A 23152-nucleotide genomic window follows, 5' to 3' on the forward strand; every position below is an offset into this window, starting at 1 on the left:
AAATTTGCTATGCATTAAAAACTTTAAATTCAATGATTGAATTGTTAAAATTTCATAAGTTATTAAACGAAGTAAGTTTAGATAGACTTACTATTGGAATAAACGAATTTCTCCTTATATTTATATATATTATGTAAATTATATTTTTAATCTATCATCTTTTAATGAAAATTTCTTTCTAATTCCTCAAGATTTTTTTTTGTCAATCTAAATCTTATATTTTTTTTATAATGAAATTCACTTTTAATTTTTTGTCCTGGTATATCATTTTTGCCATCGTTGCGTCAAAATGTTTTAATATATCAACATTATATCATGTGAAGGTTACGTCAAAATAATAAAAGAAACATGAAAATAGAAAAAAGTCACATGATTATTAATGCTGCTACCACATCATCGTTTAACAATAATACTTTATTGAAAGAACTAAAATTAATTGACAAACAATAATTAAAGAACTTAAATTGATTTAAAAAATTAATGAAAGATTAAAAATAAATTCTATAAAAATATGAGAAACTAAGACTAACATCAATCAAAATAAATATTAACATAGTAAAAGTAAATTTCGTTAAAAGATAAAAAATAAAAAATTACACATAATTCTCACATTGTCGACGATACTTGATGAAAAAAAAAATAATAAGGGAGAAAAAGTTTAACTACCGAGACAAGTCAAATTTTTGTTTAAAAATTAAAAAAGTGAAATTTGAAATATATTTAACTGTACATTACTATATTATATCTTTCATTTATGTATCAAATAAACATATTAGCCTAATGGTTAAATGTTGTTATGAACCTTTATTTATTTTTTTAATAACAATTTCTTCTATTTTTATATGTCACAATGTCATGCCTCGATATTAACGCAACGACAATTATCTTAGCAGACATATCAAAATTATATCATCATGTCAATGACATTTATTAGCATTATATCATCAATCAAATCATCAGAGTCAAAATAGTAAAAAAATCATTAAAATCTAAATAAAAAAATTGATGAAAGACGATAATTCCGAAGTTACAATATTTAAGAGACCCGATTGAGTAAAAGAAAGTTGAGAGATCAAATTCCTATAATGACAATTATAATAGGGAACATTTTCTTTAAATACTAGTTATTTATTAATTACACTCATGTGATCTATTTCTCTCAAATACTCTCAAATTCAATCTATTGCATTAAATAACTTGAATTTTTGGTTAACCTAGTCATTCCTAGGTCACAAATCATTCAATGTATTTTTGTCAGCGGTAGTAAGTAATAAGTTGTGATTGATTTTGGGTTAGGTTTATTAGAAATAATAAATAATAATTCATATGCACTTATTATGAAAAGATAATTCTGTACCATGGAGCAAAGATTTCAATTATCAAGTAACAAGTGATTATTTATTTATGCAATAAATTTCCAATATATTTTTGCATGTTATTTTGTGTTAAGATATGTTTTACTTAATTTAAGAGATTCTTATTTTTATTTTATTTAAAATAAGAAACTATATATATATATATATATACATACTATAGGAAACTTATTATGCTTATTTGTAAGCTTTTTTGGTTGTAAGCTTTTTTGGTTGTAAGCTCAATAACTTAATCTTGTCTTATAAAGATTCATTGAAAACATAAAGAGAAAAAAATACTCTTCAAAGTCACTATAGGTAAAAACATTTTTGTTCTTATTAAAGAAAATTATTCTAATTTATACGAATATGATTTTTAAAAATATTGTCAAAAAGTATTCATTTTCTATTAACTCACTTCTCGTGTCGTGTTTTCTTAATTTTAAAATTTTAAAACCTGTTCAACTGTTTTACCTGTGCTTTTGCATGGCTTCGGTTCTAAAATAAAACAAAATTCTGACTTCAATAATTTTGACAGTTGCCCTAAAAGCTAAAATATTATTTAGTAGATAATATTCTTTCCATCAAAAGGGTTTAGTACGCAAAGCTTTTCAAATAATCTAAAGTAAAAAATATTATTATTTTTATTATGTTTAAAAATATTAACTTTGAAAAAACATTTTAAAATAAGAAAACATCATCTTTATTTACTTATTTGATAAAATAAAATATTTAAAATTTTAAATAATATATAACTATTTCAGAAAATATTTGTCACTATCACATATATTTTAATCATTTTCAAGAATTATAATTTATGTTTCTAAGGTATGAATTCTTTGTCTCTATCGAAAATTCCCTTATACAAAATACATATAAAAGATTACATAATTAATTAATAAATTTGTTATATGGTAAAAATCTACAAATATATCTTATCCAATTATTTATTATTGATACCACTGTTAATAATTTTTTTTTACTCTATCATGACATTAATTATTTACTTAATAAAAAAATATAATTTTGAGAAATTTTGATTGATTGACTCCACTCACTCACACCAAGAACAAATCCCAGTCAAATAACTAACACGGAAAGCCATATCCAATTCATTGAACGTGAATAATATAATTGCAGATGAAATATTAAAGAGAGGGTTGCCAGTTGCCACCACCCTTTAGTTTTTTAAAGCAAAAAGAAAATGGAAGTGTGAGTGAAGTAAAGGTTGAACAGATAGGAATGGGACCCTGGAATTGAAGAAATTTAAGTTTAAAGCAGAAGCATGATGACAATGGTAGTAACAACAGGGTGTAAGTTGTAACAGTAACATGTTCAAGACAAGGATCATGTAGCTTTTAGTTCCATTCAAAGCTGTTGTGGCAAACGTTCACACAAAGACAAACACATCACAAAACGTTGGCACTAGAATCCCGTTAAGGGGGGGCCACCCTACACACGGGCGGCACAACACAACCTATTCTTTTTCTCCTCCTTTTTTCAAAAAGCAATTTTTAATCTTTCTCTCTATCCATATGCTATGTTCTTATTCTCTTTCTCTCTCTCTCTCTCTAGAACCATTGATCGGAATACTGCTGCTGCTTGTGTGTAACCAAATTGGAGCAATCCCCTTTGAATCTGATCCTACAATCACAAGGCTAGCTACCCATTTTCTACTTCTCATGATCTGTAAGTTAAAGCTTTCTTTTTGTCCTTTTCTTGTTAGCCCTTTTCCTCACTGCTTTAACTTAACTCAAAAAATAAATAAAAAAACTAACTAAGAAAGGGGTGAAGATAAGGAAAGTTGGGGTTTGGTTTCCTTGTGAAATACTCTCCAAATATGGTTTGACTTCAGTAGGCCTAATGGGGTGTGGACTTGTGGTATCTATATTTGTTACTTTCTCATTTTTTCTATGTTATGTTTAGTACTTTTTGTTTTTGTTCTCTTCATGTATATATCTGAGTGAAAGTTTCCTTTTTTTATTTTTTTTTAATTATTGTATATAATTTGTTCAATTGCCTTTGGTAAAGGGTGTGTTTTTGTGGTTGGCAGAGGTATTTGGTTGTAAAAGATGACAAGGGTGACTCGTGATTTTGGTGATACAATGCAAAAAGAGGCTGTGCCTGCGGTGTCTTCTGATGTTGTGTTTGCTTCAAGTCGCTTTCCTAATTACAGAATTGGAGCTAACAATCAGATAATGGAGGCAAAGGATGATCCAAAGGTGCTATCTATGAAAGAGGTTGTTGCACGTGAGACTGCACAGCTGTTGGAACAACATAAACGACTCTCGGTTCGTGACCTTGCCAGTAAATTCGAGAAGGGTTTGGCAGCCGCGGCTAAGTTATCTGATGAGGTTACCTTTTCTTCTGCTTAAAACTCAATTGTTTTTTTTCTTCTTTTCATTGGGTTGTAGTTCTTCCTTTTTGAGGGTTTTGCAGCCTGAGATTGTTATTGTTCAATGTTTACAGTTGAAATAACTAATGATCATAGTTGTAGTTTGCAAAGAAAACCGATGTCCCTTTTTTTAACTATGCTTTTCGTGGAATCAGGCTAGACTTAGAGAGGCAGCATCATTGGAAAAACATGTTCTTTTGAAGAAGCTTAGAGATGCACTTGAATCCTTAAAAGGCCGCGTGGCAGGTAGAAACAAGGATGATGTGGAAGAAGCTATTGCTATGGTTAGTTATTTTATTTTTTGCTATCTAATAAGCAGATGCTCATAATTATTCCCTTTTGTGCTTAAAGAAATTTATATAATCCTGAAAGTATATTTATCAAGTCTTGTTTGTTCTCTATAAAAGTCAATCTGGGAGTGTTTATGTGAATGGAAAGGCTTTGAGAATAAACTTGGGATACTCTAAAATTTTCATAGGCTTGTGGAAGAGAAAATTCTCATCTATATAATATTTCCATACCTCCAATCCCAGAAATATAATTTCAGCCTTTTTTTTAATAGAATGTTCGTCCTGGTGCCAATTTGTTTGTGCATTTGAAATCTTTTATGAGATGCAACTGTAACTTATTCTGCACATTCTTCAGGTTGAGGCACTAGCAGTTCAGTTGACTCAGAGGGAAGGGGAACTGATACAAGAGAAGGCAGAGGTGAAGAAGCTTGCAAATTTTCTTAAGCAGGTGATGTTAACTTATCTTACGCGGTGATGCAAATTTTCTTTTACATGCCTGCATAAATAAATTTCCTTTTCCAATGCTGAGAGTTTAGATTAATTTCTAGGCTTCCGAAGATGCTAAGAAACTTGTTGATGAGGAAAGAGCTTTTGCTCGTGCTGAAATAGAGGATGCCAGAGCAGCAGTTCAAAGAGTGGAAGAGGCACTTCAAGAACATGAGAGAATGTCTCAAGCTTCAGGGAAGCAGGTTAGTACTATTTACTCGTCATTTGCCATGTTCTATTATAGGGGAATTTGGCAATTCATGATGTCATAATGATAAATACAGCAGACTTAAGTATCAATTGTTTTCTGATTCTTATGTTTTCATGCAAAACATATCCTGAAGGTCTATTAAGTTTACGGTGATTCGAAGTCAGTTTGGTTAAACTTCTTAACAACACTTATAGGAGAAGAAAATAAAATTAAAGAAATAAAATTAATAAAACTTTAAATTAAAATAGGAGCCCTGACATCTAACTTCTTCACAAGTTGAGACAGATAAATTGATTTTAACTTATGTGAGAAGTTTGATTCATTTTACCTCATTTTCTTTTCTTTTCTTCTAATTGCTTATTATTTTTTTATTCTTATATTTGCAAGTAGTTATTTATTTTGATAAGGACAAAGGGAAAGTGGAAGATGGGTATTTTGCTCAAGATATTCTTTTTTAATTTTTTTATGCTTCAATGTGTCTTGCATTTATTCTTTTCTCTCCCTTCTAGTTTTTATTTCCGTTGAAAGCCTGAACTGAACATCTTTTTGGCTATTGTTATAATGTTATTGTGTGAGACCCTTCAGGGAACAAATACTGTGAATCTGTGTTAACTTAGTAATATTGATTTGACAACATTTGGTTATGGTTTAGGACATGGAACAATTAATGAAGGAGGTTCAAGAGGCTCGAAGAATCAAAATGCTTCATCAGCCAAGCAAGGTATATATATATTGAACACATATCCCTATTCTGTTTGTCATCTTATTTCTATTTCAAGAGCCTTCTCTTTATTCATTCTCCTGTTTTGAATTGGCTTTCTTCCCTTTATCTTCTAAGACTTCATTTTTCCATATTATTAACATTTTTATCAAGTTATTGCAAAGAGATGAATGCATTGATTGTTGATTTATTTGTAGGTCATGGATATGGAACATGAGCTTCGAGCATTGAGGGCTCAACTAGCAGAGAAGACTAGACAGTATCTCCGACTTCAAAAGGAGGTATGTCTGTCATCTTATGCCACGTTGAAAAGATTGTTATATGAACACCATCCATGGTTAACTATGATATACTAATGCGTTATGTGGAAGACTTTAGGCAGTTGTTGGTTTTTAAGCAGCATGTTATGATGAATCATGATCCATAACTTCAATTTGGTTTTTATAGTTTGCTTTTTGGTTGAGTGGTTGAGAATCTGTGTTCATAACATGGTTTGGCATAATGCACGGCTTACAGGGATAGCACACCTCAATTGTTGTGTGTGCCTCAACTACTGGGGGACATTTTATGTCACCTCTGTTTCATGTCATGCAGTAAATACCTACATACTGTTAAATTCTCTGGCAATACTGAAAATCTAATATTCCTTATTTCTTTGCTGAGGGAGTATAATCTTTGGATAGACTTTGATGGAAAATTCCATGATGAATTTTAATTATATGAATAAGAATTAGAGTGTGGGACTTGATGCTAAACTATATTTTTGTCTCAAGTGAATACTGAATTGTAAGTTTCTTTAAATGGAGAAATCATATGATTGTCTTTGATTGACCATTGGAAGCTCTTTTATTGATTATCCTTCATGCTTCTTTTCAGCTTTCGAGGACGAAGAAAGGTGGGGAAAATGATCCACATTTGTATGAACTTGAAGGGATTGAAACATTGGGTTCTTATTTGCAAATTCAGCCTTGCTCTGATAATGCCCCTGAAGTTTCAAATTGTTCAATTCAGTGGTATCGCGTATCATCTGATGGTGCCAAAAAAGAACTTATCTCAGGTATTGTCTCTGTGTGGTTTCCTTTTATTTTTTTTGGTTAGGCATGCAAATCAGTTGACTCTTGATTTATTCATTTTTGTACTTCTGGTAGAGCATGTTTGATTATTGGTCACTTCCCAGAATGTGAATAACAGTTTTGGTGATGGCATTTCTATCCTCAGTTTTATAGAAAATTAGAAATGACATACTGGCAGCACCCAAACTCTCACCAATTGTTAAACTGATTGTTAACTCATAAAAATGTTCAAGAAGACTGCTTGTTTTGTGCATACACATATACTAATATTTCAATTCACTAGAGTTGACCTAATGGTAGGAGTTGGTGGTAATATGCGTAGAGTCATAAATTTGAACCATGTCGTCATCATTATAATTCCTATAGATAAAAAAAATATACTAATCTTAATTAATTGTTTTTATCTTTGCTTATCATATAATACAACTTTCTCAGGAGCAACCAAATCAGTGTATGCCCCTGAACCTTTTGATGTTGGACGCATATTACAAGTTGATATTATTTCAGAAAGCCAGCATGTCACACTTTCAACCTCTGGTCCAATAGATCCAGGTCTGGTTTCAATTTGACTTATTCTCATTTGCATTAGTAATCGTTAACGTTTAACAGGCATTGCTTCTATTATTTTTGTTTCTATTTCAATCAGAGTTGGTCTCTTATCAGTTTTAAGAGTTTGAGACAGGTTTTGTTGTGCAATCACATTGAGCTTAAATTTCTTTTGTACCTCTTATGCAGCTGCTGGTTTGGGAACCTATGTAGAGGCACTTGTGCGCAAGCATGACTCTGAATTCAATGTATGTTGCTCTAATCCTTTTATTTTTTATTTTTTTTCTCTCTGCTACAATTATATAAAATATATGTGAGCATGAATACGACATATCCGGGAGTAATTATTTTGTATCATTGATTTACTGAAATTTTTATGTTTACTGGTGCTTTTGTTTACCTGTCAAACCCCATAAGAAGAAAAGAAATATTTCTATGCATGATGCTTGTAACTTGGAGCATTGTTAAGTGGAGCTGTGTTTTGACCCAAGTATGCATGGTTCCATGGCTGTTGCTTCAGTCTTGTAGTCAATTTTTTTTATAATAGTGTTTAGCATAGTTTTAAAAATCAGATCGATAATCAAACTGATTAGGGTGTTGGGTTAGTGGGTCAGAGATTGCACCAATGGATCATTAATTGAATCGCATGATCTAGTTTCTATTAATTTTTTTTAAAAAAATATTCATGTTGTATATATTTTATACTTATAAATTTCAATAAATTCATATTGTATCTTAAATTTCAATTTCCATATTTTATTTAAAATTATCTTTATTTTTATTTTGTATAAAGAAATACATAAAAAAAAACTGCATATTAAACTGTATAAATTAATACAAATTAAAAATATAAATAATATATATATATATATAAATATAATATACTTGTAATTGATATCACAAAATAATATATGTAATATCTGCATATATATTATATTATTAAATATATAATTTAAAATTAATAATATACTATAAAACTTATTTAAGTTGCACATATTACAAACAAATGTGTTGGAATAGGTGGTGTCTAATAAGGTTCTTCATGCTCCCACGAGCAGGGTTTGAATCTCATATATTGTGTTTTTCTTTGAATTTCATTTTAAAAGTGGTAAACAACATCTCCATGGTTGAACTGATCCAAAAATTGATTGGTTTGCTTCGGTTTTTAATGAGTCGAATACATGAACGATTCAATTCAAAGTTCAGACTGATTGCATTGTCGGTTCCCGATTCAATTGGTTTGACCGGTCGATTTTTAAAACACTGGTGTTTAGTTTTGACAGTGCTGCGTATTGTACTTCGTTCTTCACATCTTAATGTGAAAATTTTAGAAGTCAAATCTAGTCAGATTCTGTGACAATAATACTGTAGTTGTATTTAATACTTTGCAGGTAGTTGTGACTCAGATGAATGGTTCACATCATCCAACTGAATCTATTCATGTGCTTCATGTTGGGAAGATGAGGATGAAGCTTTGTAAAGGAAGAACAACAATTGCCAAAGAATATTATTCAAGTTCAATGCAGGTATCTCAAATTGTTAATGCTATATATCTATTCTCCAGCCTTTTGTAGTTTTACTAAATAAGGAAAGGAGCCATATTTTGATTGTAACAAGCCAAGCAATATTCTAACCTCTTTCTTGCACTTAATTCTCTATATATGACTTTATGTGAATAAATTTCTTCAAAATCACTTTTAAGAAAGAAAAATATGAAAAAGAAATGAAATAAGTTTTTCTATAGACTAAAATTAGCTTATACGTAGACTAATTTGTAGAAGCTCTTTCATATTAATTTCTCTAAAATCTTATTTTTAACTCGTATATAATCTGGTTTTAGTTTATGGAAATACTTATTTCTATTTTCCTTTACTTTTCTCTTTAGAAGTGCTTCTAGACTTATTCAAATAGGTCCAATGAAGCTGTCTTTCTGTATATGAAAACGCATTTGTTTTTGTGCTCTTAGTATCAGTCTTTTTTTGCTTTCCTTCTCTTTGGAATCTGGTCAACCATTGTGCTTTGATCTTGTTTTCTTTAGCTTTGTGGAGTTCGAGGCGGCGGAAATGCGGCGGCGCAGGCACTATTTTGGCAGCCAAAGCAAGGGCATTCTTTTGTATTAGCCTTTGAATCAGAGAGAGAAAGGAATGCTACCATCATGCTTGCAAGGAGATTTGCATTTGACTGTAATGTATGTCTTTCTCAAACTTAACATATTTGTTAGAACTTGAATGAAAATTCACATTTTCTCTCTTTTTTGGTCACCATTGCTAAATTGCCAATGCAAATTATGCAGATCATGCTTGCTGGACCAGATGACAGGGCTCCTCTAGGGACATGATAATGACCCTCCTTACATCTTATTTTCCCCTTTGTAATTATGAGTTTTTCTAGCTTGTATTATAAGTGTCATTTTAGCATTAAAATCTGCCTTATTAGACTGATTCATACCTTGTGGTCTGAATCATTTATATAATTTTGTTTAATCAGTCCAAGGCATTTTTTTTATTTGCCTTTTAGAGACTAAGTTTTAGGTTATAATTATAGAATCCTTGGCTGCATGCCATGTCAAGTGTTTGAGATGCTAATTGGTTGTATTTGATGGACAGACAATTACTGAGAATTCTGATTGCATTTGTCTATGGACACTGCCCTCGTGAACAGGACAATATGCGATTCTTCTCTAAACTCTAATTATGAATATAAAAAAATCCAATGTTCATATTGCCTCACAAGAATCCCATGTAGAGTTCTAGATACTATAATATATGGTATATATATATATAAATGTTTGTCAACTGCCTCGGCTGTCTTTTGTTTTTTATTTATTTATCTAATTTAATTTTTTTTTATTTATAAATTAATTTTTAATACTTTAGATAAATTATCAATAATTAAAATAATCTTGAATTACTATATAAATTATTTATCACAAATTCTAAGCAACAAATTTATTCAACTGATTTATTAATAGCTCTTTTATTAGGATAACTCATTTGCATGAATATTGTTATTGTACGTCAATTCAATGTCTCACAAATTTTACTTGCATTAGCTAATTATTATTCAATCCATGAAAATAGAATAGGTTTGAGTTAAGGTATGAGTAATTATTTATCACGAAATTTTGTAGGTATAAGTAGAGGTATAGATGGTATAGTGCTCAATTTTGTCACATATTTGCACTTATAAATATGTTTTTTCATTAGTTTTTTTAAAATTCTGATCACTAATTTTTTCAAAAACTTTTTTGTATCACTACTTTAGTCTTAAAAAAATTATTTCCAAGTTAGTTCTTCAACAATACAATTTGATTATTCAAAGTATATGTATCACTTTAATAGTTTTTAAAATTTTGTTACTATTATTTTTTTAATTCTCTTATTTTTCCCATTATTTGAATCTATCTTAAGAATTATTATACTAATATTTTCAATCTTTAAAGAATTAATTTATTCATAAATAAAATCGTTAAAAGATTAATTTATTGATAAAATCTTTTAAGAACCTAATATAATAATGGTTTATATCTTTTAAAAAATATTTTAATGACTAAATTTCCGTGAGGATTTTATTTGAATGTGCTGATAATATTTTTTTTATACTATCATTTAGTAACAAATTTCCATGTATGTTAAATAATTAAAATGATTTACTTTTATAATAAAAGTTAATCACCTATACATTGTCAGTGTAAAATTTTTTTACATTGACAACCAATCATATCTTTTAATAGTGACATGTCAATTGCTTATTTAATAAAATAATAATAAAATAAACAATTTTAAAAGATATGATTGGTTGCCAGTGTAAAAAACTTTATACTGATAGTATATGAATGATTAACTTTTATAATAATTACTTGTGAAATCATATTCAAAATAATTTTAAATTGAATAATAGAGCAAAAAACTTTACAATGGTGTTACATAGAAATTAACTCAATTTCTAAAAGACTAATATAATGACTCATAATTTTAAATTATTAAGTTAAAATTTTTTTGAACGGTACTATTTTATCTCCATCTCTCTTTTCAAACTTTCATTTTTATGTTATTTTTACCGACATAATAGAAATAATATTGAATAGAGAGGATTATTTAATTTAAATTTGAATAAAAAAAGAGAGTTGACGTATCTTTTCTGACTCATAATAGAAATAATATTGAATAGAGAGGATTATTTAATTAAAATTTGAATAAAAAAGAGAGTTGACATATCTTTTCTGACTCATGAATTATTAATTGTTATCTTTTTAATTTGCTTGAATACTGTCGTAAAAAAATTAAAATTTTCTTGAATACTAATTGTTTTTATTAATTACTAAAGTGGCTATATATTCAAAAGTTTACCAATTTTTTTTATTAGATATATGATTTAAATATATTTTTAGTTCATATAAAATAAATATATTTTAATTTTAATTTCAGTAAAATAATTTCTTTATTTTTTATCTTTTAAAACTTGTAAATGTTGATTTTGATCCTTATAATATTTTATTATTCTTGTAAAATAAATAAATTTTAATTTTAGTTCTTGTAAATTTTTTTTATTTTTATTCCTTTAAATCTTTAAATTATTATTTTTTTTAATTCTTATAATAATTTTAAGATAGATAAATAATATTTATTTTAAGAATTTATACAAAATTTTAGAATTCACAAATTAATAGTTGTAAATAATATTTAAGATGATCACAATAATAAAGATTAAAAATAATAATTTTAAATTTTAAAAATAAAAATTAATTTTTTTTAACGGAAATCAAAATCAAAATCTTTTCACTAACTAAAAATATAAATTTAAATATATTTAATATTTGATGATAATTTTGTACAAATATTTAAACTAATAACTCAATAATTAATTAATAAATAATAAATTAAAGATAGTATACCTTTTGAATAAAATTTAGAGTTTTTGTGAAGTTGGTGATTGTAACGTTAATAAAGTTGAAATTTTTAGAAAGTGATGGTCGGTGTCCTTTCCCTCCTTAAACAATGTAATCACATTCACATGTACATTCCGTGTGGACCATGCTTTACAGAGTGGAATGGTCGGTTTTGTGGTCTATCCAATCAACGGCTTCTATTCTTTATGTCTTCGTGCCAAATATCTGACCCTTCAATCATCTCATGTTGTTTTTTATTTTTACATTTTTGTATTTTTATGTTGCTCCACCTACATAATCTTGATCTTTCAGCTATTTTATTTTGTAGTGTTAATCCCATTCAGAGTTATACTCTCTCTGTTACTTGGATCACTGATCTCATCTCAGGTACTTCCTTCCCACTTATCTTCCCCTTTTTTGATCCCCTTTAGGCTAATTTGACTATGCTTCATTTTGATTTCTTGTGGGTTGGTATCTTATGTTCTACTCCATTGATCAAACATTGACCTTATGATTCTTTGTATCTTGCATCTTGATTACTGGGAACCTCATTGACATAAAGAAATTACATAAAAAAGATACAATCAGAATATCTTTTTTACTAGCATCATATGGAATGATAAGTTTTGCTGCATTTTTTGGAGCATGGAGATCTAAGATTGTAGTTTGAGCAATATGTCTGCATGTAATCAGAATGTTGTGTTTTCTTTTGTAAATAATTGATCAGAGAGTCAAATTGTTACTTTTGTTGACTTTGATTTGTTGTGTGATTGGATTGGAACTGGATCTTGCTCAAGCTAATTTCTTTGCACATTTACCATCTTTAATTTAGATATGTCGACATCTGATGATAAACCAGAAGTGGTGGAAAGGGGTAGCAAGGATGAAAAGCACAAGGAGGATGATAAAGAGGATGGGAAGGGTGGATTCATTGAGAAGGTGAAGGATTTCATTCATGACATTGGTGAGAAGATTGAGGAAGCTATAGGGTTTGGAAAGCCGACTGCTGATGTTACTGGGATACACATTCCATCAATTAATATTCACAAGGCAGATCTTGTGGTTGATGTGCTCATCAAGAACCCTAATCCGGTGCCGATCCCTCTGATCGACATAAATTACTTGGTTGAGAGTGATGGAAGGAAACTGGTTTCAGGTTTGATACCGGATGCAGGTACTATCCATGCACATGGAGAGCAGGCTGTCAAAATTCCTGTGACTTTGATTTATGATGACATCAAGCAAACATATGATGATATTAAACCTGGGAGCATCATTCCTTATAGGGTGAAGGTTGATCTCATTTTTGATGTTCCCCTATTGGGAAGGTTTACTCTACCTTTGGAGAAAACTGGAGAAATCCCTATCCCCTACAAGCCTGATATTGATCTTGAGAAGATTCATTTTGAGAGGTTCTCTTTTGAAGAGACAATTGCAACTCTTCACTTGAAGTTGGAGAACAAGAATGATTTCGACCTCGGCCTCAACGCGCTTGATTACGAGGTCTGGCTTGGTGATGTTAGCATTGGGGGTGCAGAACTCACCAAATCTGCTAAGATTGAGAAAAGTGGAATTAGTTATATTGACATTCCAATTACCTTCAGGCCTAAGGACTTTGGATCCGCACTCTGGGACATGATTAGAGGAAGGGGAACTGGTTACACCATGAAAGGACAAATTGATGTTGACACTCCCTTTGGAGCAATGAAATTGCCTATCAGCAAAGAAGGTGGTACTACCCAGCTTAAGAAAAAGAAGGAAGATCGCGATTACGATGACGATGATGATGACGAGGTTTGTAAACTTCTTTTAACTATGTTTCTTGTTTCCTTTCTTTGTTTTCCACTTTCTCTAGAAATTGATAAGGTATTGGCGTGCAATTATGCATATGAGCATATAAATGAAGGTGGAACTTTAGATACCAAAACAATCCCTCCTTATTAGACATATAGAGACATTGTCTTGCACATTTTCAATATAATAGAAATGCTTCAGAATCAAATTTTTTTAAAATTTATCTGTTTAGTTGGAAAGCTGAGAGTAGATTTAGTGAAAAATGTTTTGTATTAAATTTTCTGTATATATATAAGAAATTATTGTCTAAAATCTTGCTGCTTCCCTAAACTAACTATTGATAATATCACTAAGCAGGTTAATGTCTTTCCTCTTTATCCTCTGTATAAGTTGTATTTACATGTGTCATAACATTTGTGTATAATCTTTTTCTTTGCAGGAATGAATATTGAAGAGGAATTGTAGCGGGTTATTGCTAGCTCTTAATAAAAGTGGACATGAACTTTAAGGGATTAGTTTTTGAGTTCTTGAGAGATCAAGTTGACATTCAAATTATGTGCCGATACCAGAATTTTAGTGAGTATATGCTGCAGTCTGGCTTGTAATCTTTCTCTTGAAACCGCGTTCTTGTTGTACTTAATTCATGATCATGACAATCTAGTGCTGTCTTAATGTGAGATCGAAGCTCATTTGCCTTGGAACTTTGTGTGTGGGAGGTTTTATTTATGGAAGATATCTATTTAAGAGGTGGCGTTTTCTTTGTCATTCTGAAATTGAGAATTGATTACGAGTTTGTTTGAATACAACTTAAAAGTGTTTTTGAGAGCTTCTATATTATGAATAAAAACTACTTATTTCTTTCCCTTCTGAACTCATATTTAAACAAACTTTATCTTTTTTTTTTTTTTTTTTTTTTTTTTTTTTTTTTTTTAAGGTAATGTGTGGTTTTTATTAGCCTATTGCCCCATAAATAGTTCATGAAAATTGTGCTTGTACCAAACAACATGAAAACACTCCAAAGTTGTGTCTTTCGGTCCAAGTATTAAGACAAAAAACGCATCTCCAAGTAATTGCTATATATTGTTATATATTATCATTTAATTACAAATTATTATGTATGACAAATTTGTTAGCCTTTGCAATAATTATCTTACAAATTTTATTAAGAATAATTTATCATTAATTGATAGTGTGAATTAACTTTTTAAAATTAACAATGCATAAAAATCAAATTTTATAATATTACCATTAAATTGTTGGTTTGAGTAGAATTGAACTTGATCTCTTTAAGAGATATCTCATATTTGAGTATTGAAGTTCTCTTGTGTTGTGTTTTCCTGTTAGTACGAGGAGATTCGTTCTAAGAACATAGTTATAAAAAAATTCTATATCATTATTACATGTCATCTTAATTAGTTTTTAATTAAATATGAAATTTCTCATTTAATCTTTTTTAAAATTAAATTCAGTATAATTTTTTTAAAAAAAGACTCGGCTTGTACAATTTACATCTAATTAATATTAACCAATTAAAGCAAATCACTATCAAAAGGAATCAACAAAAATATTGCATGAAAATTTATTTTGCTAATATGAAATTAATTACTCGAGCTAGATCTTGGGACAATGTCTACTAAAGAATGTACACATCTCTGTCTCTTAACCACGGCTTGGGAATTTTTGTTGTTGCACAACAAGAATTGAAGCATTAGTATTGGTATCCGGGGAAGCAAGCAAATCTCCAATTACACCCAACTCAGAAAACTCAGTCCAATTCTCAAGTGCTGCTGTTTGAGAGGATTTGATCCCATTTCGTCTCCCAACTATGAAAACATCATGTTGATTTGCTATCTTAGAGACAAAAGCAGTAGTCTTAGAAGGGTCCTCAATGATTATCTTTTCATAAGTCACATTGTCAATCTTCTCGTGGTAACCCTTAACACTCTTCAGCACCTCATCATCCAACATCTTGTCCCAACTTAGCTCACTCTCAGTCGAAGCTAAGTGGTATACAACCAAGTTATACGCACAATCTTTGATGGTCCTCTTAGCCAAGCACAATGCCTCCCTATCATCAGGACCCCCCAAAAAAATCATGGCTATTTGCTTCATGCAAGCGTTGGAAGAACTTGGTCGATTCACAAGAATCCCCACAGAGCATGGTGCTCTTTCAAGAACCTTCAAGTTCAAAGTCCTAACATTCTCATCTGTTGATTCGACGGAACCATCCTTACTCCATCTAATGTGAAATGGAAGAAGGATGATGCATGCGAGTTTGTCCAATGCAAGGTAACATATGTCATCATGCATGAAGCGTAGGGGAGATATGGCTGTGTAGGTACTAACTGATGCGGTTCCAGCATTGTCATGTTCGAAGAGGTTGAAGGTGACAATGACATCTTTAGAGAAGTTGTAATGCAAACCAACACGTTCTTGGAGATTGTGTGAGATGAAGATGGGAGAGGATCTGCCAATTAACTCCATGAGGTGCAAGACGTGAACCGCCAAAGGGTTGCTTGTTGTAGGGTAGAAAATGTCAAGGGCATTTTTGATGGGCATTATGTGCCTTGGTTTGCAGATGCATGCCACCATCCGAAGCTCTGAATTGGGTTTCAAGTTTTGTATGTTCCTTTTTTGATATCCCGCGTATTTCCTTGATGGGTCGTATAAGGCTTTCACCCCAATGCGTGCAATGCTTCCTAACACCAAAACTGATATAGCCATCATGGACACTATTTCCACGCTCATTAACTGCATAAATTGCATATTGCAGAGTGAGAACAAGAGAAAAAGTTATATATTAGTTATGTAACTTAATTTTTTTACCTCTTTCAATAAAATTTAACTATGGATACAATTTACATGAAATTTTATAGATGTTGTTGGTATGTACTTTGATCATAATTTAGATTTGAGAAATGCAATATCTAATTTTGTTTGTATTGTGCTATTTGTATGCAATTTTTCTAAAAAAATGTGATGTGAAAAGAGAATAAATGAGCTAGATAATGGAGTTAGAAAATAGAAGAGATTGTTTAGAAAAGTGAAAATGAGATGCATAATATATGATGATATGCATGCTTGAAGGAATATATGGAGTGGAGTGTTACCATGGAATCAAATAGAAACACTTGTGTGCAAAAGTCCACGACACCTTTGGTGCTCAATAACATAGCGAGACACAAAGCGTCTATTTTGGGTATGTGGCAATAATGACAAACTCCAATGGTTATGAGCATCTTAAGCAAATGCACAACCACAACTACAACAACCACAACGAGAATCAAGGTGCCACTAATGTGCACAGAAATATCAACCTTCATTGCACAACATGTGACAAAGATAGGCAAAAGGAACCACGTGTTGAACAATTCAAACTGCTTAATTAATTCAGACCCCAAGGGAGGACCTTCTGGCACAAGAAGACCAAGGAGTACTATCCCAGCTAACACAGTCTGGTTTGTAAATACTCCAAACAAGCCAGCAGCAAGGGTCATGAGGATCACTAGATAGGTGTATGCTTTCTTCACAGGCCTACCTTCGGGTGTGATCTTGACAATCCACCTCATTATGAGGTGTACAAGAATAATCAAAACTGACACAAAACCAATGAATTTTAGGGCATTGTAGAGGGCAAGTTTAGGTCCCTTGCCTAGTTCATGATCATGAGAGTCAGTTCTAAGGCTGCTTGAAATAGTAGTGCCTAAACCTGTCATAATTTGGCTTATCACATCCATAACAAGGGCTGATGAGAGAGCTAAGCGTCCAAGTTCTGAGTTCAAAATCTGAAGATCAGAGAGAAGAGAAGCTATCACAGGAAAAGAACAACCAGTGTGGTTCATTATTATCACAGGGAATTTTTCTCCATTGAACTCTCCAAAGGTTTTTTGCAAGTTCTCCATGAATTTGTAACTTAGGCTAAGACCAACTATCGTTGGAATCGTCAAGGAGGAAAGAGCGATTGCCCAAACTTTCCTTCCCGTTTTGGTTATCATGCTGAAATCCATTTGCACCGCATTTAGAAATAAGAACATTGTGTAGCCCATTCCTGATGTTAGGCTCAATATGTCTTCACTCCCGTTAGCAAACAACATGTTTTTGTATGGTACCAATGCCTCTATCTTCAGAGAAGGGCCTAGAACAAACCCAGCCTACAATTATAGACACATACATCAATGTTTCTCATATGTAAAGAAACTACAACAAGATTGAAAATTGTTATCACGAATGGTTTCACACTTATGTTTCTTAATCAGTTAATGATCGAGATTCAATTCTCGACTTAGTTATAAAATCATGATTGGAGATACTATTTTTCCTTTAAACAAACCTATCTTATCAGAGGAAATTAAACCTCTTGTTTATATATATAGTTGTTTATATATATAGTTGTTTATATATATAGTTGTTTATATATATATATATATATATACCACAATTAATCTTTGGTTATAAATCATTAATGCAGTTTTTAAAGTGTTTTTAGTTTTGTCTTGGATGTTGGATCAGACATATAATTTTATCTTAATATTTGGTATAATAAAAATTTACGTTATAGATTTTCAAATAAAACTGATTGTGACGAGAGAATCACACAAAAAAAATACCTGAAAAATTACATTAAATTAAATTTTGTCCATATAATATTCTTCCTCACGAAAGAACTTTAAGATTTTTTTTTTTTTTTAATAAATTTTTTGGAGAATGACTTCTACCCAACTTATCATGTTATGCATTTATTCCAAAGTTCTGATTTTCCTTAAGAACACATATAACAATGGCATGCTATTAGAAAATCGTTTTTGTATGTAACATGATGTGCAACAAATATGTCACGTGAGATGTTCTTGAAGGAGACAAGAATCAAAGAGAAGAAAAGGGAGAAAGCATGTACCATCATTTGTGAAACGAAATAAGGGAACCCCAGGCCCTTAAGAATCGTATGAAAGCATTGCGTGATGAGGAAAATGATGATAATTTGGAACTGCAACAATGGCATTGTGGCTCTGTTAGGTAATGCGTCATAGGTTGTGTTACCCCACATGCCATCTGATACTATCTTGGCTGGCATTTCAATGGAAACATTATATAAAACATATCTTCTGTTTGGGTCTGAATTGTACTCGTCAAAAACCACTGAACTGAAAATTGTATTGTTTATGCTTGTTATGAGATCATATGTCCCCATGATGTTCCTTGGTAGAAAGAATTAAATTGTTCAAAATACAATAGCTACGTAGAATTATGGAATTTATGATTAGATCAGAATCACAAATGAGCTATTCATTGGCACAAGTCTTTTTAATATGTGACTACATACATTTGGCATAAGTTGTCACAGCTAATTTCTTAGTATCATTTGAACATTATGGTGATGGTACGAGTTTGTCATGTACAGCTTATTTAAGTTGTACCTAAAACAATAAATACAACCACGCATTGTAATTTCACTCCTAAATCAGAAGTTGAATACCGTTTATGTATCATAACCATCATAACGTTTTGCATAATATTATATTAATTAGCAGGCTTTTCCAACTTCAATTTTAATATCATAGTGATGAAAACCACTCAGATTCAATCAATCTACAACAACACAAATTGAATATCATGATTTGAGTCTATTTTATATATATATATATATATATAATGATTTTAGTTTCATGATTTAGTATTACGATTTTAATATCTCCTTAGTAAACGTGTCACTGTTTTAATATTTCTGATTCAATATTACAATTTTAATTTTCTAACATAAATAAATAAATTTAAAAAATGACAAATAAGAGTTTCACATATGAGATATAATCTAACATGAATGATTTATTTATTAATAGTAATTATTTAAAATACTTTAAACGTGGGGATAATGTTACCATTATTGAAATATACAAAAATAATTATAAACACGAATTAAAATATATAAATATGTAATTTAAAAATTTACCCAAATAAACTTCTTTATAGAAAATAAAAAAGAATTTAACAAATAAATATAAATTATTTATAAATAAGATTTATGCTTATTGTCATATTTTAATTGAGCAACGAAGAGTAGTATTTTATAACCCAATATGCAAAGCTTCTTCAAAAATTGAAAGAATAGAAACACGTGTAAATAACACCTCTTCAAATCATGAGATGGGTATGTCGTGGGTGAGTAGTGTTAAGGGAACTTGGATTTAGAATTAGAATAAAGTAAAGAAATGGAAAGGGAAAAAGTGGGTCAGGAAAAGAGAAGAAAAAGAAAGACAAAAATTCTATTTTGGTTCCTTATATTAATTGTTTGTTTCAATTTAGTCTCATTTTTATTTTTGGTCTCAATTTAGTCTCAAACTAATTAATTAGTTTCAATTTAGTCCCAAATTAATTAATTGGTTTCAATGTGGGACTTCCGTCCAAATTATTTAAACGAAATTAACTTTTGGCCACGTGGATGCCACGTAGATGCATACGTGGATGATAATTTTTTTGAAAACACCTGGACCTAGAACGGCCCGTTCTGAAACCAGAACGGGCCGTTCTGGTTTCACTTTTGGTGTGTTAATTTTGCAACTGAAACACACCGTTCTAGATGCAAAAATTAACACACCACCAGTGCAGCAGAACGGGCCGTTCTTAAACGGGCCGTTCTGGATTCAGAACGGCCCGTTCCAAAACTGAGAATATAATATTCTTGACTTAATTGTGTTTTTGATCGCTCAAGTATTATAATTATGCAATTTTGATCCCTAAAGTTTTAACTGAGTAATTTCAGTCCTTAAAAGATTAGAGTTGTGTAATTTTAGTCTCACAATTTTTAATTGAACAATTTTAATCTCTCAAATATCATAATTGTGCAATTTTAGTTTTTCTCATTAAAAATTTAATAATTTTAAAATTTTAATATATATATATATAATGTTTTAAAACTATATAATTGTTTGCTTATTTAAATTAACGTATATTATAATTTTTTTTAATGTATCAAATGATATATATTTATTATTACTAAATAAATAAAATTTATATATTATTAGTATTTTAATATTATTGATAAATTAATATCAATAATATTTTTACTATATTTATAAATAAACTAATAATTTGATAAATATAAATTAATATATATTAATATACTTTTACAAAAATATAAATATATAAGATCAGATATATATTTCTAATTAATATACTTATATTTTTGTAAAAGTATATTAATATATAACAAGTTATATTTATCAAATTATTAGTTTATCTATAAATATATTAATAATATTATTGATATAATATTGAAAATTATAATATACGTTAATTTGAATAGATAAATAATTATTTAATTTTAAAACATTATATATATATATATATATATATTAAAATTATTAATTTTTAATGGGAGAAACTAAAATCGTACTATTATGATATTCGAGGGACTAAAATTGTTCAATTAAAAATTGAAGGACCAAAATCGCGTAATTGTAATTCTTTAAGGACTAAAATTACCCAATTAAAATCTTGGGGATCAAAACTGCACAATTGTAATACTTGAAGGATAAAAAATGCAATTAAACCAATATTATTTATTAATTTTATTAAAAAATATAATAATTTTGAAAAATATTTTTTTATGGTAAAAATTTTAAAATTACTTATTTTTATAAAATACAATTGTCTTATAAATAGAGTAATAAATTTTTCTTTTTCTCTTTCTGTTTGAAGAAATATTTAAGTATCACTTTATAATTTTTTGCAACTTATTTAAAATTAGAGGAATAAAATGATAAAAATTAATAAGATAAACATAATAAAATAAAATATAAAAAAATATTAATATATTTATTTTATTAGATATAACAACATAATTAAAATATAATTAATAATATATATTTTATAAAATTATTAATATTTTATATATAAAAAAAGGATGAATTTGAAACGGCCCGTTCTGAAACCGGAACGGACCATTCTGGTTGCACTTTTGGTGTGTTAATTTCGCATATGGAACGGGTCGTTCCGGATGCAAAATTAACGCACCAAAAGTGCAACCAGAACGGCCCGTTCTGGGTCCAGGTATTTTCAAAAAAATTGTCATGCACGTGGCATCCACGTATGCATCTACGTGGCCAAAAGTTAAATCCGTTTAAATAATTTGGACGGAAGTCCCACATTGAAACCAATTAATTAATTTGGGACTAAATTGAAACCAATTAATTAGTTTGGGACCAAATTGAAACTAAAAATAAAAGTAGGACTAAATTGAAACAAACAATTAATATAAAGGAGAACACAAAGTTTTAGCCAAAAAAAAAAAAAAGAACCCAACAAAAAGTTTTCAATTGTCATGAAAAGAAAATGATCCACGACTGTAATTTATTTTCTTCCTCCTTATCCTTCATGACCTCCCATCTCTTCTCCTTCTCTACCTCCATGCACCTCCACATTTACTTACTCTTTCACTTTAGTGAGACAAGTTATGGTCACCATCAAAAAGGGATCACCACTTACATAGATGTTATTCTACACCACTCTAGAGTTCCTTTTTGAGAGAACCAGAGAAGTAGAGTGAGAAAATTTTTATATTCTTTTTTGTGAGAAAGAGAGTCATTTTGTTTTCATGGGAATTGAGATATAACCATTTCATAGAGAGGTGAGATTATACGAGTGATCCTCTTGAAAAGAGAGACTATTTGATATTCATAATAAAGATTTTTTATTAAATTAGGTCTCATGATTTTTTCTTGCTTATATTAAGAAAAATTTTCATGTAAAAATTATACTGTTATTTCGTTCTTTATTTTTTTTCTTATAGTACTTATATTTAGCGGCAATGACAGTTTTGGTAGTAATAGTGAAGTTGGTGATGTCGATTCTAATGATGATAAGAACAATGATAATAATAAAGATAATTATAATGATTACGTGATAATTTAATTAATAATTTTTTAATTTAAGTCATTTATTTCAATTTAAGAATTGAGATTGTGTACTCTTATTTTCACATAAAAATGTCATTCTCATAATATACGTCTCATTCATATATATATATATATATATATATATATATATATTATTTAATTATTTTCCAGTTGATATTGCATGTAACTTAAAAGTGAAACTTTCACTCTCATAATCACACATTTTCAATGTTTTATCTCTTTTGAAAATACTTTTCACATACCAATTTTATAAATAATCTATTTTTTTATTTCAATTTGGTAGGAAATTTAAAATTTTAATTAAATTTTTTGATATTATAATTATTTTGATTGGACAATTTAATTTAAATTTCTTAATTTTGATAAGACAATTTATTTTTCATGCAATTTTTTAATATATTTTTAAAAAATTGAAATTTCAATATTGAGTTTCATAAAAATAAACATTAGCCAAAATGTAAATATTTAATAATTTAAAATTAAC

At 29.5% G+C, this 23152-nt stretch overlaps 3 protein-coding genes across 5 annotated transcripts; 2 read left to right on the plus strand and 1 right to left on the minus strand.

The window, feature by feature from the left end:
- Positions 1–2530: 2530 nt before the first annotated feature.
- Positions 2531–9809, plus strand: SCAB1 (plectin-like protein). 3 transcript variants are annotated; one of them, XM_020367725.3, is made up of 14 exons: positions 2531–2665; positions 2928–3041; positions 3406–3706; positions 3903–4031; positions 4393–4485; positions 4586–4726; positions 5387–5455; positions 5653–5736; positions 6332–6512; positions 6964–7080; positions 7264–7322; positions 8466–8600; positions 9113–9262; positions 9368–9809. In XM_020367725.3, the coding sequence occupies exons 3-14, from the start codon at positions 3425–3427 to the stop codon at positions 9410–9412; spliced, it is 1485 nt and encodes a 494-aa protein (XP_020223314.1). In that variant the 5' UTR covers positions 2531–2665; positions 2928–3041; positions 3406–3424; the 3' UTR covers positions 9413–9809. The 3 variants fall into 3 exon arrangements, with proteins under 3 accessions (XP_020223314.1, XP_020223306.1, XP_020223320.1); XM_020367717.3 differs by lacking the exon at positions 2531–2665 and having other exon boundaries at positions 2676–3041; XM_020367731.3 differs by lacking the exons at positions 2531–2665; positions 2928–3041 and adding an exon at positions 3091–3233.
- Positions 9810–12189: 2380 nt separating this feature from the next.
- Positions 12190–14627, plus strand: LOC109795127 (uncharacterized). The gene is made up of 3 exons (XM_020354550.3): positions 12190–12349; positions 12795–13756; positions 14196–14627. The coding sequence occupies exons 1-3, from the start codon at positions 12241–12243 to the stop codon at positions 14199–14201; spliced, it is 1077 nt and encodes a 358-aa protein (XP_020210139.1). The 5' UTR covers positions 12190–12240; the 3' UTR covers positions 14202–14627.
- A 694-nt stretch (positions 14628–15321) lies between these two features.
- Positions 15322–18944, minus strand: LOC109810465 (cation/H(+) antiporter 4). Its single transcript, XM_020373931.3, has 3 exons — positions 18651–18944; positions 16867–17907; positions 15322–16507 (listed from the first exon to the last, which is right to left on the minus strand). The coding sequence occupies exons 1-3, from the start codon at positions 18942–18944 to the stop codon at positions 15416–15418; spliced, it is 2427 nt and encodes an 808-aa protein (XP_020229520.1). The 3' UTR covers positions 15322–15415.
- Between the last annotated feature and the right edge of the window lie 4208 nt (positions 18945–23152).

This window comes from Cajanus cajan, chromosome 9, assembly GCF_000230855.2.
Source record: "Cajanus cajan strain Asha chromosome 9, NIPB_CcT2T_4, whole genome shotgun sequence".
Lineage (NCBI taxonomy): Eukaryota > Viridiplantae > Streptophyta > Magnoliopsida > Fabales > Fabaceae > Cajanus > Cajanus cajan.

Bases quoted from the DNA above. Each gene is read 5' to 3' on its own strand.
- SCAB1 (XM_020367725.3), top strand. From the start codon at position 3,425: ATGACAAGGGTGACTCGTGATTTTGGTGATACAATGCAAAAAGAGGCT. The intron at 7,081-7,263 runs GTCTGGTTTCAA...CCTCTTATGCAG, and splicing joins CTCTGGTCCAATAGATCCAG to CTGCTGGTTTGGGAACCTAT. The intron at 7,323-8,465 runs GTATGTTGCTCT...AATACTTTGCAG, and splicing joins AGCATGACTCTGAATTCAAT to GTAGTTGTGACTCAGATGAA.
- LOC109795127 (XM_020354550.3), top strand. From the start codon at position 12,241: ATGTTGCTCCACCTACATAATCTTGATCTTTCAGCTATTTTATTTTGT. The intron at 12,350-12,794 runs GTACTTCCTTCC...TCTTTAATTTAG, and splicing joins GATCACTGATCTCATCTCAG to ATATGTCGACATCTGATGAT.
- LOC109810465 (XM_020373931.3), bottom strand. From the start codon at position 18,944: ATGGGGACATATGATCTCATAACAAGCATAAACAATACAATTTTCAGT. The intron at 17,908-18,650 runs GTACATGCTTTC...CTATAATTGTAG, and splicing joins ATTTCGTTTCACAAATGATG to GCTGGGTTTGTTCTAGGCCC. The intron at 16,508-16,866 runs GTAACACTCCAC...CAATTTATGCAG, and splicing joins TGTTTCTATTTGATTCCATG to TTAATGAGCGTGGAAATAGT.